Genomic DNA, 20141 nt, shown 5'->3' with positions numbered 1-20141 from the left:
TCTTCTGTTACCCAAGGATTTCTACTAGCCCTCGTCTTTTTACCTACTTGATCCTCTGCTGCCTTTACTACTTCATTCCTCAAAGCTACCCATTCTTCTTCTACTGTATTTCTTTCCCCCATTCCTGTCAATTGTTCCCTTATGCTCTCCCTGAAACTCTGTACAACCTCTGGTTCTTTCAGTTTATCCAGGTCCCATCTCCTTAAATTCCCACCTTTTTGCAGTTTCTTCAGTTTTAATCTACAGGTCATAACCAATAGATTGTGGTCAGAGTCCACATCTGCCCCTGGAAATGTCTTACAATTTAAAACCTGGTTCCTAAATCTCTGTCTTACCATTATATAATCTATCTGATACCTTTAATATCTCCAGGGTTCTTCCATGTATACAACCTTCTATCATGATTCTTAAACCAAGTGTTAGCTATGATTAAGTTGTGCTCTGTGCAAAATTCTACCAGGCGGCTTCCTCTTTCATTTCTTAGCCCCAATCCATATTCACCTACTATGTTTCCTTCTCTCCCTTTTCCTACACTCGAATTCCAATCACCCATGACTATTAAATTTTCGTCTCCCTTCACTATCTGAATAATTTCTTTTATTTCATCATACATTTCTTCAATTTCTTCGTCGTCTGCAGAGCTAGTTGGCATATAAACTTGTACTGCTGTAGTAGGTGTGGGCTTCGTATCTATCTTGGCCACAATAATGCGTTCACTATGCTGTTTGTAGTAGCTTACCCGCATTCCTATTTTCCTATTCATTATTAAACCTACTCCTGCATTACCCCTATTTGACTTTGTGTTTATAACCCTGTAGTCACCTGACCAGAAGTCTTGTTCCTCCTGCCACCGAACTTCACTAATTCCCACTATATCTAACTTTAACCTATCCATTTCCCTTTTTAAATTTTCTAACCTACCTGCCCGATTAAGGGATCTGACATTCCACGCTCCGATCCGTAGAACGCCAGTTTTCTTTCTCCTGATAATGACATCCTCTTGAGTAGTAACCGCCCGGAGATCCGAATGGGGGACTATTTTACCTCCGGAATATTTTACCCAAGAAGACGCCATCACCATTTAATCATACAGTAAAGCTGCATGCCCTCGGGAAAAATTACGGCCGTAGTTTCCCCTTGCTTTCAGCCGTTCGCGGTACCAGCACAGCAAGGCCGTTTTGGTTATTGTTACAAGGCCAGATCAGTCAATCATCCAGACTGTTGCCCCTGCAACTACTGAAAAGGCTGCTGCCCCTCTTCAGGAACCACACGTTTGTCTGGCCTCTCAACAGATACCCCTCCGTTGTGGTTGCACCTACGGTACGGCTATCTGTATCGCTGAGGCACGCAAGCCTCCCCACCAACGGCAAGGTCCATGGTTCATGGGGGGGGGAGATCTGCTAAGTCCCCTCTAAAAGTATTACTTATAGTGTTACACTCCCGTAACTTTTGTGTAGTTCCAGCTCATTCATCCCTTTCACAACTTAGACCCGAGGCTGAATTGCTAGTCGATCTAAGTTAGTCACAATTAATAATAAATAGAGATATAGATGGCATATATAAAAGGAGATCGTGGTTATATGACGCATACCTTAAGTTTTACTGGCGGTCTCTATGGCCGAGCGTTTCTAGGCGCTTCAGTCTGGAACCGCGCCTCGGGCATGGATGTGTGTGATGTTCTTAGGTTCGTCAGGTTTAAGTAGTTCTAAGTTCTTGGGGACTGATGACCTCAGATGTTAAGTGCCATAGTGCTCAGAGCCATTTGAACCATTTTAAGTTTTAGGAAACGCGAGCGATGTTGTATAGATGGATTCTTATCCTTGAGAAAATAACGTGTCGATTCTCTTATGTCTATGAAAAGGATAAGATAATAATAAAGATACTAGACTCGTATTAAAGTGGACCGAAGTTCAAATGACCCTCTGACTGCGAAGATTTCGTTATGAGTGGATCTCTGACTCTCTCAAGGCAAATCCTGTGGGCCTGATTGTCAATAGCGCTCGTCCAGTTCCCTTCCTCATAGCTATGTTAGTAGTGACCCCGTCGTCGACAGGAAATTAAAACTCAGTTTTCATTTTCTCTCTTTCTATGTTTTACCGGACAGGATAAACATCTCGCCCAGAAGGCTTTATGGGGAGAGAACATTTCTGGATATGTCCGCTACAGATAACTGTTTCCTGATTTCACACGGTTATATATTCTACCTAAGCACAGGTGAGGTATAGTATCTGATCAAAAGCATTCGGACAGCCTTACGTAACACAGGAATGACCAACAGATGTCACGAGAGGCCGACCAGTAACTATAAAAGAAGGCAGGGACTATAGTTATGTGAAGAGAAAAGCAATAACAGCAGAATGAGTGTGTCAGGAGAGGTCAGTCACTTGAAATTTGGACCAGGCATCAGACGTCACCTGCGTAACGAATCCCTCAGTAACATTTACGCCCAAATGAAGCTCTCAAATGGACTAATTTTGACTTGATGGTGAAGTGGAAACGCGAAGGAACAGCCACAGGTAAACTGACTCCAGGCAGGAATCCGAGCATTGCAAAAGTGCCTGAAATCGAGACAAGGATTCACTCGTGAGTTCAAAAGCGCTACCAGCAGCTCAGCAAGTGCAGTGACTGCCAGTAGGGAATGCAAAAGAATAGGATGCAATGGTCGAGCAGCACCTCATAACCCACATATTTGAGGTGCAATACAGAGCGACTCTGCTGGATAGTTGATGACTGGAAACAGGTGGTCTGGAACGATGAATCATGCTACACTATGTGACTATTGTAACTTTCCCTTAGAAAAATTATAAGTGAATGTGCTGGTAAACTTCTACGCTTTTGATTTTCAAACAGCTGAGCAACACTGAACGTCGACAGAGAGTTTTCTCTTTTTTCTTATTCTGATCATCACTAAACTGACACACAATATTTTAGCGCAACGCAATCTGACTTTCAATAATACCTACAAAAGAATGGCTCTAACTAACAATGACCTTTACCTTTCATGAATCACTTATCACAAAAATCTTCGTTACTCGAACTACTGCAATACAGCGAGCGCCAGTACTGCCAGCTAAATAAAAGATTCTAACTAATGAAGGCACTAACTACTGATAGGCATAGTTAGCAAATAAAGATCTTGATAGATAACAAGCAATGTATTACCTTAATAGTGTTCAGAAGGCATAGTCACCTAACGTTACCGCTGGATATATTTCGTAAACCACATCAAATACTGACGAATCGATTCCACAGACCGAACATGAGGAGAGGGGCTAGTGTAATTGGTTAATACAAACCATAAAAAAATGCACGGAAGTATGTTTTTTAACACAAACCTATGTTTTTTTAAATGGAATCCCGTTAGTGTTGTTAGCACATCTGAACATATAAACAAATACGTAATCAGTGCCGTTTGTTGCATTGTAAAATGTTAATTACATCCGGAGATATTGTAACCTAAATTTGACGCTTGAGTACCACTCCTCCGCTGTTCGATCGTGTGTATCGGAGAGCACCGAATTACGTAGGGATCCAAAGGGAACGGTGATGGACCTTAGGTACAGAAGAGACTGGAACAGCACATTACGTCCACATGCTAACACCTTTTTATTGGTCTTTTTCACTGACGCACGTGTACATTACCATGAGGGGTGAGGTACACGTACACACGTGGTTTCCGTTTTCACTTACGGAGTGGAATAGAGTGTGTCCCGACATGTCAGGCCAATAGGTGTTCAATGTGGTGGCCATCATTTGCTGCACACAATTGCAATCTCTGGCGTAATGAATGTCGTACACGCCGCAGTACATCTGGTGTAATGTCGCCGCAGGCTGCCACAGTACGTGGTTTCATATCGTCTGGGGTTGTAGGCACATCACGGTACACATTCTACTTTAACGTACCCCACAGAAAGAAGTCCAGAGGTGTAAGATCAGGAGAACGGGCTGGCCAATTTATGCGTCCTCCACGTCCTATGAAACGCCCGTCGAACATCCTGTCAAGGGTCAGCCTAGTGTTAATTGCGGAATGTGCAGGTGCACCATCATGCTGATACCACATACGTCGACGAGTTTCCAGTGGGACATTTTCGAGCAACGTTAGCAGATCATTCTGTAGAAACGCGATATATGTTGCAGCTGTTTGGGCCCCTCCAATGAAGTGAGGACCAATGAGGTGGTCACCAATGATTCCGCTCCATACATTTACAGTCCACGGTCGCTGTCGCTCTACCTGTCTCAGCCAGCGAGGATTGTCCACGGACCAGTAATGCATGTTCCGTAGATTCAGTGCCTCGTGGTTTGTGAAACCTGCTTCATCGGTAAACAGGTGGAACTGCAACGCATTCTCTGTTAATGCCCATTGACAGAATTGCACTCGATGATTAAAGTCATCACCATGTAATTGCTGATGTAGCGACACACGAAACGGGTGAAAGCGGTGACGATGCAGTATGCGCATGACACTACTTTGACTCAGTCCACCGGCTCTCGCAATGTCCCGTGTACTCATGTGTGGGTTCATGGCAACAGCAGCTAACACACCAACTGCACCCCCTTCTCCTGTGACGGGCCTGTTACGGACCCGTTTGCGTGCTACGACCATACCTGTTGCATACAGTTGGCGGTAGATGTTCTGCATACGCCCTGCAGGCTTCACCGGCATTTCGTCGACACTCGCCATAGATGAGTATCATCTCCGCCTTTTCAGAGTTCGAATACACCATGGTCACAGTTCCTACAACATTACACTATCACAGACGTCTGGTAACACGGTGTACTACAGGCGGTCTGCGTGCGGAGACGAATGCAGAATAACAATAGCAGCAAGCGCTACATGCGGACACTGCGACAGCTAGACCAAACCACAACAGTGCACTACAGCCACATTCGTAAACACGGTCGTCATCGTAAACATATCCCTGCAGATGCTGCTCGCCGACCTAGGCCCGTGTTTGTTACAACACGCAACTGAACGTCGGAGGTTTCAAGCGTCAACTTTAGGTTACAATATCTCCGGATGTAATTAACATTTTACAACGCAACAAACAGCACTGATTACGTATTTGTTTATATGTTCAGATGTGCTAACAACACTAACGTGGTTCCATTTAAAAATACGTAGGTTTGTGTTAAAAAACATACTTCCGTGCATTTTTGTATGGTTTGTATTAAACAATTACACTAGCCCCTCACCTCACGTTCGGTCTGTGGAATCGGTTCGTCAGTACTTGATGTGGTTTACGAAATATATCCAGCGGTAACGTTAGGTGACTCACCCTATATATATATATATATATATATATATATATATATATATATATATATATATATCAGTTCATGACATCTAGTCTTACAAATTTCCTTTTTCTGACAGACGCACGTCCATATCGTCCGCTCTCAAATCTCTGCCATCTCTCTGCCCACATCCACCACTGCTGGCGGGTCACTTCCAACTGTACAACGCTACGTGCTGTTCACATCCAACAGCCCAACAGTATACAAGCGAATATTCTAACAATGGGTCCAACCAGCCGCAGACTGCACACAGCACAGTCAGTGGTGGCGTTACCAACATAAAAACCTATACAGCCTTCTTACAATATGATGGAAGATTTGTATTCGTCGGAAGGCTAGATGAGGCTACCTGAGATCATGTGTCAAGCACAGTGGAGATGGTGTTATAGTATGGTCGCATATTACGCTCAGGAAAAGGTTGAATGTGGCATCATGTGGAAACACTTTAAATCATGGTTTATTGTGTACAGTAGAGATTCAGTTTGGAGACGATGGTCCCGCTTAAAAGACAGCATTATACCTGAAACGGACTGGGCGTACGAAGACTTCCTACCTGAAGCCAATGGAACAACTTTGAGATGAGTCAGAACGTCGAGGCCGCTCCAGCCATTAGCGCCACTACCTTCACTGGTTGCGGCCCTTGAGGAAGAACGGGCTGCCATTCCTCGCCAGAAATTCATATAGCTCAATGAATGTAGAGTTCAAGACGTCAAGAAGGCAAGATCCCGCATATTAATGTCCACTGATAAATGTCCAGATACTTTTGATTAGATAGTGTATACTTAGTAGCGATGCGGTATTGAGCATTTGCCACTTCATATACTCGCTCTTCGATTCACTGTTATCTGTGTTATCGCCAAAAATGTTCTTCATCAACGCAGTAGCCACGCACAGATGGCGGGTGGCAGCACTAGCAGTTAAGGATATATAAGGCGTGTCAGGGGGACGAGGATAACAGTGAATCCGTTGTCGTTATGCGTTAGCAGAGCTATTTATTTAGGCAAACCAAAGACTACGTTTTACTGACCTGTAACAGTTCTACTAAAGAGACGGCCTTCACTGTGATTGTTCGTCCTCGGCTGGACTATTGTTGTTCTGTATGGGATCATTACCAGACAGATCACGTCAAAGAAGGGCAGCTTTCTACTATCGGAAAACAGGAGCGAGACTGTCACAGATATGATAAAAGAGTTTGGTGGTCATTAAGACTAAGGGGTTTTTCGTTGCAGTGAGATCTTATAACGTAATTACAATGACCAGTTTTTTCCTCTGAGCGTGAAACCTTTTTATTATCACCAACATAGTTAGGGAGAAATGATCATCATGATAGAATAACGGAAATCTGAGCTCCTACAGAAACATGTGTGTATTCTTTTTTCCCGCATGCAGTTAAACAATGGAACGGTAGAGAAATATTATGAAGGTTCTTCGAACATCCTTTACCACACATTTAAGCGTGAATAACAGAGTAGTCACGTAGATGTAGATGTTTATTAAATCTACGATACTACAAACATATATTTGCCTTTCCATAGACTGTCGGCTGAGATTTTATAAGAACGAAAATGTTTAGTTGTGATCTGATTATTATGACTCAGCACGTCGACAGAGCTTTTCCCGGGGTCTCACCCTTCCTTTTCCTCCTTAACGAAAGATCACGTCTGTGATGAGATGCTCGTTCACTGCTGCTGAGATGAACGTTTTTTTAATTTTTATTTTAAACTTGTCAGAACGTAATGACCTATTTCAAAGTCCGAAAACATTTTCTCACTGATGTGCCACGATCAATTATTTCCTGACAGTCAAAGCTATCACGTTTCTCTTTCCTTGGACCTCATAAAAGCTCCGGACTTTTCAGTTTGTGGTCAGATTTTTTACGAAACATCTGATACACAAGATTTGGCTATATTATTGTAGCTTACTACTGCCTAAGTACTCCGAGTACATATCCCATAGCAAATGTTGTTCAATTTTGATTGTGTATAAATTGATTGGTTATGGGTTCATATGCTGGTTTGTGTAGTACCAGCTACTCCCTATTTGAGTGCTATAAACTAATGACATTTTACAGATTATATTGTGATTAATTGATGCCTTTCACTTATTGTTCCAGAGTTTCGATAATATCTTCGATGACGCCATCATTAAAGCGCTCTGGATCTAGGTAATAATGAAATAGTAGTTATTTTGCGTCTTGTGATTTGAAATAGAAGAGACTTTCTTTTCAAAATAATATACATAGTTTGTGTTTAGCTTAATTCTAAGTACGGCATTTTAATTTATTTTCTAAAAAGTATATTTACACAGGCTTCTCGTAAAATATTAGCTGAAAATATATAACAAACAATCTGTGTTACATGTTCATACAGCTGGCGCTCGTGGGAGAGTTTGAGATGGCGAGTCTCAAGACAAACATAATATCTTTGTTGATGCCTTTGTGTTGTATCGTTAGTACACAGCACTTATGACATGCCTGAAAATTGCTTCTGTATGTACATCAAGCCTCCATGGAAGTAATCAGTGTGTTTTTTCTAATAATGTGGGCAACCCTCCTAGCTCTAATGAGGTATAAGATAACATCAACTACGACGTTCTCTGCAAAAAGGTTTCAAGCATATGAGGACCAGATATCGTGTCCAAATTACCTTGCTCAGTCTCTCATTTTGATTCCGTGTAATCCCATGGAGACACTTATTTAGTAACTGAGCAGTTTATAACGCCCATGACAATATTTTGTGGGTAGTAATAACGTGCATATACATGCTGTGGTCGTTGGTACCTATTGTATTCGAAACAAGTGTCTGGTCTGTTTAAACATAATCCATATTACTGTTCCAGGTTTGTAGGCAGAGCACATTATACGCTTTGGAGTATACCATTCTATTGCCATATGCACCAAAGCGAATATTATTGGGTGTCATGTTATCTCGAAATTACGTATTCAGTAATATGTCATTCATAAACAATGAGAGAAAGAGGAGTGATAAGAGGAAAAAGAAATACTTTCACAAGCAAGATAGGCAAAGCATTATTGAAGTGTTGCTAAAAATTCTAACATCATTTCCCACAAATATTCTCTTTCGCTATATAAGTAACACTTTCAAGTTAACTACTAGCGATAATGACATACAGATTCTGGCAACTGTACTGCCTGTCAATTGACGCCTTTTATCATTGTTTTAATTTTTTTGTTTATAAAAAAGCACTTAAAAATGTATTATCTGAAGAATAATTACCATTGCGTTGAATTTCTTTTGAGAATAGGCGACAAACTCATCATCTCTCTATACAACACTATCTTTACAGGCCATGCAGCACAATTGAGTATGTTCCATTAATTTAACATGGCTGGTGTAACAGTGTTTGGGTATAGTATAATAACGTATTGTTTATGCTTAACCATGGTCCCCTTCATATTACATTAAAGTATGCTATGCGGGAAAAAATGAGCCTTTAAATATGTGGACATGCGTTAAGTTTATCTAGTGCTAATATCTTGCCCCTACATACAAATGGGCAGCAGTACATTGTCACATGCATTTCGAAAGCCTAGGTCGGAAATTTTTGGATAACCAACCTTGAATAATTAGAAACGTCATGGTTGAAGAATTTCTTACTGAAGTTTAATCACCAATTACATATTTCTTCTTTAGACTTTCAAAAATTTTTCAGTTTACGCAATTTGATATGGATGGCTGTGTATTACTCATAGCTGCATGTTGCTGAGAAAACCTTCAAGAATATTTCCGCTGTAAAGAAGATGCACCACTCGTTATTCCCTTAATGACTCTCAGTCTGTTTTCTTTGCTATTTAATCTTTTACATTTAATGTAGTTGCATTCGCATAACCATTCTCCTTCAGACTGAAGTGAACGGTCAGATCGGTATGATTAAGTTTAGTGACTTCTATTTTTATTGATGATGGTATACTAAAACAATACTTAGGACATTCATCTGCTCATACTGATTAATATTCATATCTTGATGAATGCAGCTTAATTTCTCATTAGCGACAGGTTACCTGTAACTGGCAGCACGAACAGTCTAAAAGAGATACGTACCCTTCCCTCCTGTCATTGCTATGCTGTCATTGCTACTGGTGTTACGCTGAGCTGCGGTTAATATCCTTTCTAGAAGATATGCTGTTATCTACGAAACATAAAGTCCAGATCCCAGATAAATACTGTTGTAGAAGGCTACTTATTAATTAAATAACAGAAGCCCCATGAAATTTAAGAATCACACTATCAAACAATTATATATGTTTACTAATACCCATACGTAAAAAGAGTTAAAACAATATATAACTGAAGGAGGAGTAAATAGGCTTCAAGGAAACCATCTTAGATCACAAGTTGTGTACACAACATCAAAGCCCGTTCGTTCAAAGGTTATGTATCAGTAATCTTTCACAGGGCTCTCTACAGATGACAAGAGTGTTTTCTGAAAGTATGATATTTGTTGATATCAATTCATGAAGTGCACGTAGTCTGTAACACAGACTCCTTCGGCTACGTACAGCACCTTTTGGAACTGCAAATGAAGTGGTGTAAAATTTGATGAGGTGTGATCCGATAATAACTCCAGTAATAATTTTTACATATTGGTACCATATTTTTGGAGAACTAGTTGCTTTTTCAGTACACAGTAAATAAAACGTCAATGGAGCTTTTTCATTGCTAGTTTAATCAGAATTTTTTTTTATTAATCATAAGAACACTTCCATCAAATAATTCAGTTAACGTCAACTATAAAAATAAAAGCTGAAATCCTTTAACATTCCCAGATGTGCAAATCTTTCATCACTAAAAAACACCAGGCTAAAAACGGCCAGGCGGCCCTGGTGGTCCAGTAGGTTGAGGCCCTTCAGTAGGCTGAGGTTCACCAGTTGGTTCAGGCCCACCAGTTGGTTGTGGCCCTCCAGTTGGTTCAGGACCTCCAGTTGGTGGACCTGGTGGTCCAGTTGGTTCAGGACCTCCGGTTGGTTGACCTGTTGGCTCAGGACCTCCGGTTGGTGGGCCTGGTGGACCAGTTGGTTGTGGCCCTTCAGTTGGTCCAGGTGGGCCAGGTGGAGTCTCTTGGCTGCGGCATGCTGATACCTATAGTAGAATGTCATATTTAAAACTACATGACTGCACGACATAAACCTTTATGCCTAGCCTAACCCCGTTAACATCGACATTGGAGTGTTGATGGTCGGAGGAGTCTCGTTTCATATTGTATCGAGCTTATGAACGTGTTATTGTATAGAGTCAACCTCATGAAACCATGGACACTGCATATCAGCAGGGGACGGTTCAAGCTGGTGAAGGCTCTGTAATGCTGTTGGGCGTGTGCAACTGGAGTGATATGGGACCCCTGATACGTCTGGTGACACTTATGTAAGCATCCTATCTGATCACTTGCATCCATTTATGTCCACTGTGCATTCCGAAAGAGATTTGGTCAAGTCCAGAAGAACTGTACGACAACACACATACGTAGAATTGGTACAGAGTGACTCCAGGAACGTTCTTCTGAGTTTAAACACTTCCGCTGCCCACCACACTCTAAGGACATAAACATTATTGAGCATATCAGGATGCCTTGCAACGTGCGGAGCAGAAGAGATACCTACCAGTTCGTATTCTAACGGATTTATGGACAGCCCTGCAAGATTCATGGTGTCAGTTCCTTCCAGCACCACTTCAGACATTAGTCGTTCCATGCCACGTCGTGTTGTCGTGTTGTGGCACTTCTGCGTGATCGCAGCGGCCCTATAAGATGTTTAGCAGTTTTTTTGGCTTTTCAGAGTAAAATGAGATTGCAATTATCCTGTATGGTATTTATATCCATCACAACTTTGCAATAACACAAGACCTATAAAGATAATGCTGGGATATTTAACTGAAGTGAAAATCTTAACAGGATAGGTATGTAGTAAAACAGTCTTTATGTCCTGCAATCAACTCTTTTCAACACATCTAGCTTTTAACTTCAATGACCTTCATTCTCTATCATGATCAGTAAATCAAAGGGATAGTCTATTGGAGATAAGCAGATTACACCTAGGAATAGATATTGCTTACTGAAGATTAGGTTCATATATACTGTAGCATCCTGACCATATAAGACCACATTAATGCGAGCAAGAACGGTGTATTCCAGCAGCATTGCCAGCAGGCTAGCGTAGGACGTTCTCAGTGTGACAATTCGACAAGGCTGATGCACTGTAGCGAGGACTCAACAGGACTGCACTAGCTCGTGCAGGAAGTGGCAAGGCAGTTTTGCACATCGGTAGTGATAGTGGTGTTTTAGGATACGTTACTGGTACTGGAGCATATGCACAACAAATATGCCACTGTCGACTGTAAGTACCAGACGGTTTGCGACGAAATTATTCTCAGGTTTGCATGACAGGATTGTGGCAGACGAGGTCGTCACATGGACCTGCAGCAGAAGTCACCGGTTTGAGGTCACAGCAGGGCAACAGATCTACACACTAAGTTCCTCCCGGATTTCGTGCCACAGCGCAGCAGGCAATCCCATGTCTACCTCAGCATCTAGGCAGACTCCTGCTCAGGATACTGCGAGTCATCCCCCCATGCATGCCAGCCATCTTCCGCTATCGGAGGACGGGCGCCTCTAAGCGATGGGCATTTCCTACTGTGACACAACCGAGGCACCGCATAGGGCCGTGGCAGATACCGACAAGAATACACTCGTGGAAACCGTGCGACCAGCTTATGCAACGCCGCCGCCGGCGCACCGTAGAGGTTCTGCGTCAGCATCATGGGGCATGCAGGCAGGCAGCCCAGCAGAATTCAGAGGCAAGACGTCCACTGACCTGGTGTGCTACGCAGATGCTTCACTAAAGAATTTTTGACCTTCTCTGGAACCTCTTGTTCTCACTTTTCATCTCCATCACCCCTCCCTGCCATGGAGGCGCTATATACACTGACGGAAAGACTTCGTAGTATAAAGAAGGAGTTGTGCGACAAAAACGAAAGTTGGTACGCGTGTTTCTACATATGAAAGATGGCGTCTATTCAAATTTCGCGCCAGTCGAATAAGAGTCGCGCTACTTGCGGCAGTATAAGAATGTAAATCAGTTTGCTGGATCGTCCTTCTGTGACATTCTAGAAAGACTTGGTAGGAATGTAGCCACTGGATACGGTTGCTGGTAACGGTGGTCACGGGAACGTACAGAAGCAAGAGTCACGTGGCTCTACCGAGACGGAAGACCATCGTGTATGGCTCTGGCGCATCGTTCAGCATTTGCAGCACAAACTGAGCAGCAGCTGGAAGCACAGTGACTCAACGAACTGTTACAAATCCGGTACTTCAAGGACAGCTCCGAGCCAGACGCCCTGTAACGTGCATTCCACTGATCCCAAGCCACCGCTATTTGCGATTTCCGTAGTGTCAAGGAAGAGCTCACTGGTTGGCATGGTGAAGGCCAGATGTGTTTTCTGATGAAAATCGCTTGTATCTCGGTACCAGTGATGGACGAGACCTGGATAGAAGGATGCCAGATGAAGGCCTGCAACCAATCTGTCTGCATGCTAGACACACTTGGCCTACGCCTGGAGCTATGGTATGAGGTACAATCGATTTCGTGTGACAAATGGACCATCCTGACGGTTATCCCACCCACCCTGACTGCAAAATTGTACGTCAATCTGATGATTAGACCTCTTGTGCTGCAATTTATGAACAACAATCCAGAGCGTGTTTCTTAATAGGAAATCTCTCGCCCACGTATCCCTGTTGTAACTCAGTATGCTCTACAGTGAGTCGTCATACTGCAGATAAGGCTCCAGTCGAGCACATGTGGGGCATCATCGGCTGACAACTCCAGCACCATCCACAAACAATATAAACCGTCCTTGTATTCACCGACCAAGGGCAACAGCGCGTGGAACTCATTACCGCAAACTAACAGCCGGCACCTGTACAACAGATCGCATTCACGTTTGAATGCTTTCATTCAATATTGTGGCGGCTACACCGATTATCAATGTACCAGCATTCCACATTCGCAATGGCTCTCTCGCACTTACGTTAACCTGTGATCTTGCAAAGTTTATGATTTAAATATGTTACCTAAGAAAATCTATTCCAGAAATTTCATTACTCTACATTAATTGTTCTTTGGTATTTCGGTTTTTCCCGTCAGTATATAATATTTGTTTCCTCTTTCTGTCTAATATGAGAGAGGAATAAATAAGCGGCCGGCCGGAGTGGCCGTGCGTTTCTAGGCGCTACAGTCTTGAACCGCGTGACCGCTACGGTCGCAGGTTCGAATCCTGCCTCGGGCATGGATGTGTGTGATGTCCTTAGGTTAGTTAGGTTTAAGTAGTTCTAAGTTCTAGGGGACTGATGACCACAGCAGTTAAGTCCCATAGTGCTCAGAGCCATTTGAACCATTAGCCAATAAATAAGCAAGCGAAATTCCCCTGGTAACCAACTATACTAAATAATACTCTTGCATCACATGGGGTAAATTGTTCTGTTACTCTGCAGCAATAGCTCAGGGTTTCGATGTATGAAGAGTCCAATATTCATCTTCGTAATTAATCGCTATATTTTTTGAATTCCCATAAATAGCTGTGTATCATCAGAGTAGTAGTACTTAGATTTTTACCATATCATAAGTGAGAAAAGAGACTGAAGCAAGTAACATCACTTGAAAATAGGCTCTTACAAGGAAATCAGAGATGCTGCGTCTGGTGAGTCAGAACCAGCGAAAATTCAACGCCTCTGATGATATGACTAACTGCACCAAAAGTGTGCTGAAACGGATGATAACAAATATCCTGTACTGTTTCAGTGCACCAGAAATCATAAAAAATGTAGATATGCAGATGCAAGAGCATTAGAACCATTAGAAATGGAGCACCAGATCGACACGTTCACCGTCCATCCAAAAAGTTGCAAGACTTATTTTATTTCTGGTGTATAAGCGAATCAGCGCAGTAACTACGGTTGCAACCTGAACAAGTTAAAAACATAGATGTAAATTCGACGAATCAGTTGTAAGCGGGCACTGTTAAGTACATAGTCGGCGTGCTTCCGTACAGTGTAGTCATTGTTGTGTCAGAAATCGCAACGGAGAGCAACATCTCTAACTGTTTAAGGCATTCTTAAGAATGTCCTGAGGGAAAGAAAAGTGTGTACAAGGTTTTTCCCATTCGGGTTGTCTCCTGAACGAAAGCAACGTTGTCTGGGCACCTGCCGTGACTAGCTTGAAATGAAACACGTGGACAATTCTTTTCTCGAACAAATCATCACAGGTGATGAGATTTGGTGTTATGAAATCAAAGCTATCGCAAAATGACAGAATGCAGAAATTCACGTGAAGCTTTAACGATCTGACGACATAACCGACATTCAAACCAATGGGACACACCAGTTGAACAACGTGTCAAAGACAGATTTCACTGACAGTTACTGGTAGGTGTATGAATGTTCTGCGCCTTGTAATCAGGTGGGACAGGGGAGGGAACGTAGAACACCTAGAGCGTTGAACCCAACATCTCAATTTTTCTGTACTTAGTAGTAATCTATTGTCGAATCTTTTTGGACTGATGTCGTACGATTTAGGAAATCCACCGGTAATCACGTGTGAAGGGTCAGACAGTGATTGCAACTGTCACCCTTTGAAATATTTGTCCAGTAACAAGAAAGATGCCGATTATTTACTGAAATTATACATGTACAGTTTATAATGATTCACACGAAGTTGAGGAATTTTTAATAATCTCATACACTCTCTTAACTTTTAGGTGTAGAACTAATTTCAAGTCTCTTACAGATCCGAAAATATTGCAAATAATTTTCCACCCTTACATTCGAGAATACCATGTTTTAGGTACATTTTGAAGCATAAATGTTTTGCAAGTGAATGTAGAAATAAGTGCCAGTAAAAATACGTAGAGCACAAATTTCTTTAAAGTCTCAGTCCCTACCACTCACCACAAGACACAGGAGAAGAGCTGCCACTGTCGCCCTCATGGTGATGCAAGTGCTGAGGTGAACATGGGCTGCAGAGATTTTATAAGACTCGCCACTCCGTGATGTGGAGTACTGGTGATTCCATGACTCTTCAACAAAGGGACGAGCGGAGACTGCAGTCCAAATGCGACAATGGAGGATCTGGTTTTATCACAAGGCCACAGAGCACAGCTGCGACGTACTGAATATCTTACTGTCGCTCAGTTTTTCATCGACACCCGCTTGTTCCTAGATGTCTGCCTCAAAGAAATAATGAACCAACAAGTCATGACGAGAGTACTCGTACATGAAACTTTTTGTGCCTTGACAGAACAAGAGATAAGTCGTCCTTACGGAGTGAGGTGGCTTAGTGGTTAGCACACTGGACTGGCATTCGGGAGGACGACGGTTCAATCCCGCTATGGCCATCCTGATTTAGGTTTTCCGTGATTTCCCTAAATCTCTTCAGGCAAATGCCAGGATGGTTCCTTTCAAAGGGCACGTCCGACTTCTTTCCCCATCCTTCCGTAATCCGACGGGAGCGATGACCTTGCAGTTTGATCCCCTTCCCAAAAACCAACCAACCAACCAAGTTGTCCTTCTCCGCACATTCCTTCATCGACCTGCTGGTTCTCAAAGCTCAACCAAAGTCCTCATTATTTTCCGGTATGTAAATTGGGAGATTATCTGTCACGTCGAAAAAGGAAGTCGTCATGAGTTAGCGGGTGTAGCGTACAACATTATCTTAAATGGTTCAAATGGCTCTGAGCACTATTGGACTTAACATCTGAGGTCATCAGTCCCCTAGAAATTAGAACTACTTAAACCTAACGAACCTAAGGACATCACACACACCCATGCCCGAGACAGGATTCGAACCTGCGACCGTAGCGGTCGCTCGGCTCCAGACTGTAGCGCCTAGAACCGCACCGCCACTCCGGCCGGCAACAGCATTATCTTACATATGTGATTTCATTAACTATGTTTATGGTCCGATACAGTGGTATCACACGTTTAAATGACTAATACAGCTGTAGCTGTTTTGTAGAAGCTTATATTTGAAGTAAATCATCAATGCAATTTCTAGGATAGACATCCTGAAACGCATAAAACAAGCACTGTTCTGCAGCTGTTCAGGACTGGGAAGAGTGTGGTTAAAAATCCTGGGCAGCCGTATAGAGTTATGTCGTCAATGGTTGCGATGAAGATGAATGCTGATGTGGTTCCTGTGATAAAAAGACGCCACAGTTTCTGCCCAGGTTTATCCATTTCCAGCTTGTGGTCCGTCCCTAAAACGTTGTCGTGACGTTAACGCCCTATCACTCTTTCCATCCTCAGTTTCAGAGGAGAGATTCCTCTGCATATTTTTATGCTGAACTAGCATCAAACTATCGCGAATCTTCGATATATAATTACTAATCTATATTTCGCAACTACTCCTCGAAATTTGTCTCCTGGTGCATAGAATATGGCATAGCCAAACTCTTCTCACGTATTCATGAGGAATGTTATTCTTTTCCTTTAGTTTCGGCCTTTGTGGCACCACACATAGCCACGTTGTGAATTTCGGTTTCTACTCCTGCCCATAGATCCTCTTCATCCTTCTCTTTCGCCCTTCTTTCGAGATCGTCAGTATCATTTTGTCCGCTGCACTGGTGACTACTTCCTGAGCTTAACAACCCAACTCCTACTTACCTGACGGCTTGTCATACCAGTTTCCTCCTACACTCTTTTTTTTTCATACTATCCACATCCATCCTTGTCACATATTCTGCGAATCTTACCCTTCTCAGTCTGATTTTCCTGATACAAGTTGCAGGCGCTGCGCCCCCAATGTGATAGAATAGAAGCATCGCATCTATAGGAGGCATCATATATGGTGGGCTGCGAACGTCCCTTGTCTTGACACTAGTGCACGCTCCCTGTGGCAAGTCACCGTCAATGGTAAAAATCGTTCTTTTCTCCACAAAGTTCATCTCGCCGACTCTGCGCTTTGCGCGGCGATCACCAGCAGTAGATGTCTGGCAGCTGGCCCAGCGAATTCTGGCTTTCTTCACACGTGCCACTCTTGACAGACTCACACCACAAATGATACCTTTGTTCCAAGATTATTTGTATTACCGGCAGGCGAATACTCACTGTGTGAATTGGGTCACACAGCTAGTTCACTCGAGGAAAGAAAAATTCTGCTCTGCTACATTCATAAACAAACCATTAAAACGCAACCACATCACTAGAATAAAAAATTCTTTCTTCTCTCTTACAAACATATGATATCCTCTCGCTCCTTTCCTTTCCACTATTGTTATGTTTAGGTACAGCTATTGGAATAGGCATAGTTAGGGCTACAAGTCTGATGTTTCGTTGATGTTACTTTTCTTTTAGGGTCAAAGTGGCGGTGGCAAATAGATCCTTCTTCTGCTGTAGTTTCCTTTATAATCAGGAAAAAAAGGAAGGCTAGCTGCCATCTGTAATAGAAGACACTGTGAGAAGAAAAAAAATATAGAGTTTTTTACTAGTAATGAAAAAGTCCTGGATTCCAGATGCGAACTTCTCCTCTACTTAAATTTTGAATAAAAATCATCAGCAATGGCGGCCGAATAAATCTGGCATAAGAAGTCACCCTCGTCCTGCCAACGTCATTGTTAAAGAGGATGGAGGAGCGGACAGAGATCCAGGGCACTTTCTCACCCCAAGGTGTAGGAGACCGCCCCTAAAAGGCGGAAGAATCAGCAGTGATCACCGGCATGAGGATGTAGAAGGCAATGGAAACCACTGCGATAAGGACACGTAATGTGTATCCCTAGTACATGAGACCTGTAACTGAAGAAGTTTCATGAAGATCTCTCTGTAAGCAAAAGATTTCGGACAGTCTCCCATCCAGATCTGCGGAAGAGGACTGTCGAGTGGGGAGGTGACCATGAGAAAAACATTGAATGACTAATGAAAAGATGACATTCTAAGAGTCGGGGTATGGAATGTCAGAAGTCGTAGCACGGTAGTAAGCTAGAAAATCTGAAAATGGAAATCCTAAGCCTCAGTCTAAATACAGTGGAGTTTAGTGAAGCGAACTGGAGAGAAGACAAGGATTTCTAGCCAGACGAGCACACGGTCATATCAACTAGACAGAAAATGATACACCGGAAGTAGGTTTCGTTGTGAATAGGACGATAGGCAAACAGTTCAGTGATAGGATTGTTCTCCTCAGAATCGACAGCAAGTCAACACCGACAACAATGCTGAATTATACATGGAGATGTCGCCAGCCGAAGGAGAAGAGATAGGGAAATTGTATGAAAGTATTGAACGGGTACTTCAGTGTGTAAAGGGAGACAAAAATCTAATAGTAATTGAGGACTGGAATACGGTTGAAGGGGAAGGAGCAGAAGAAAACTGTACGGAAGAAAATGAGATTGGCAGTTCTGCAATAAATTTCGGCTAGCAACAGGAAATAAGTACTTTCTTCACGAACCACAAGAGGATAAGACCGGGAGATATAGGAAGACTCCAGTTAGAGCAAGGTCAGGCAAAGATTTCGAAATCAAATATTGGATTGTAAGGAGTACCAAAGAGCAGATACAGATCCAGATCACAATTTGGTAATGATAAAGAGTAGTCTGACATTTGAGAGACTAGCCACGAAGAATCATGTATAGCTCAGTTGTCAGTTCAGTTTTAGAGGAAAGGGCAGTTATAGAGAGAATTCACAGAAGCTGGGAAGAAAAAGATAGGTACGAGGAAGGTCTCTGGGAGGAAGCCATGGCTAACACAAGAAATAGTTCAGTTGATCGACGAAAGAAAGAAGTATAAAAATATTCACGGAAATTCTGGGATAGTGAAATACAAGTCTGTTAGATGATGATCGGTTTGGCTTTAGCGTTCGACGATGTAAAATGGCACAGGATGTTTGTAATTCTGAGAAAAATGCGGGTGAGCTATAGGGAAAGAGGGGTAATATAGAGTATGTACAAAAACTATGAGGGAACACTAAGACTAGAAGAACAAAGAAAAAGTGCACTATTTAAATAGGGTGTAATACAAGGATGTAATCTTTAGCCCCTACTCTTCGATCTTTACAATGAACAACCAATTACGGAAATAAATTAAACGTTCAAGAGTGTGATTAAAATTCTAGGTAAAAGGATATGAATGATAAGATTCGCTAATGACATAACTGTCTTCACTGAAAGTGAAAAAGAGCTACAGACGGGGTTAAACGAAATGAACAGTCTAACTTAATATGCAAAGGATAAGCATTTCTGCACATACTCACAAAGTACATTCTACATATGTGGACCAGATGCCGGATTTGAAGATTGATTTGTCACATGGAGATGATGTCAAACGTCTCGTAAGAAGAGGAGAAGTCTATCAGCACGTGTTGTAATTCGACAGTGTTGGTATCATGGCATTTCAAACCTGCAGTTTATCGTTCCGCGAAATTCCTGCTCGCAATGGTCGGTACCGCACGTCTGACGTGTAGATATGGAATATGTGGGTTCAGGAGAGAGAGGCTGAACGCATTGTGTAACATCATCTTCACACAACTAGCTCCCGAGTGGTCAAGCACATCGCTTCGTCGAGTGTGTAAGATAGTGCAGCCACGTCTCGCAGCCTGAGTCGGTAAATGGGCTCGTAAACAGCAAGGCAAGTCTCTAGACTCACAGCACTAATGCCCGGCAGCAGGGCGAATATTGTTGCGTCTTCCCATGACGTGGCAGGAGCGAGAGGTGCGCCGACAGCGGTGCGCACAACATCAACACGGGATAAACGAGTGACGCCACGTCGTCCTAATGGCGAGTTCCTGTTGTGACGAAAGCATCAAGATAGACATATCTGTATATGGAGCCACTAAGGAGAACGAAAGTTGT

At 42.6% G+C, this 20141-nt stretch overlaps 1 protein-coding gene across 1 annotated transcript in view; it reads right to left on the bottom strand.

The window, feature by feature from the left end:
• Nucleotides 1-15368, bottom strand: part of LOC126161466 (proline-rich protein 2-like) — a 39152-nt gene extending 23784 nt beyond the window's left edge. The window contains exon 1 of the mRNA XM_049917317.1: nucleotides 15253-15368. Coding sequence (XP_049773274.1) covers nucleotides 15253-15291 — 39 coding nt within the window. The 5' untranslated portion in view covers nucleotides 15292-15368. The remainder of the gene's footprint in view (nucleotides 1-15252) is intronic.
• Nucleotides 15369-20141: the final 4773 nt, after the last annotated feature.

The sequence above is a fragment of the Schistocerca cancellata genome, chromosome 2 (assembly GCF_023864275.1).
Source record: "Schistocerca cancellata isolate TAMUIC-IGC-003103 chromosome 2, iqSchCanc2.1, whole genome shotgun sequence".
Classification (NCBI taxonomy): Eukaryota; Metazoa; Arthropoda; class Insecta; order Orthoptera; family Acrididae; genus Schistocerca; species Schistocerca cancellata.
This window is presented reverse-complemented; position numbering and strand designations above follow the sequence as displayed.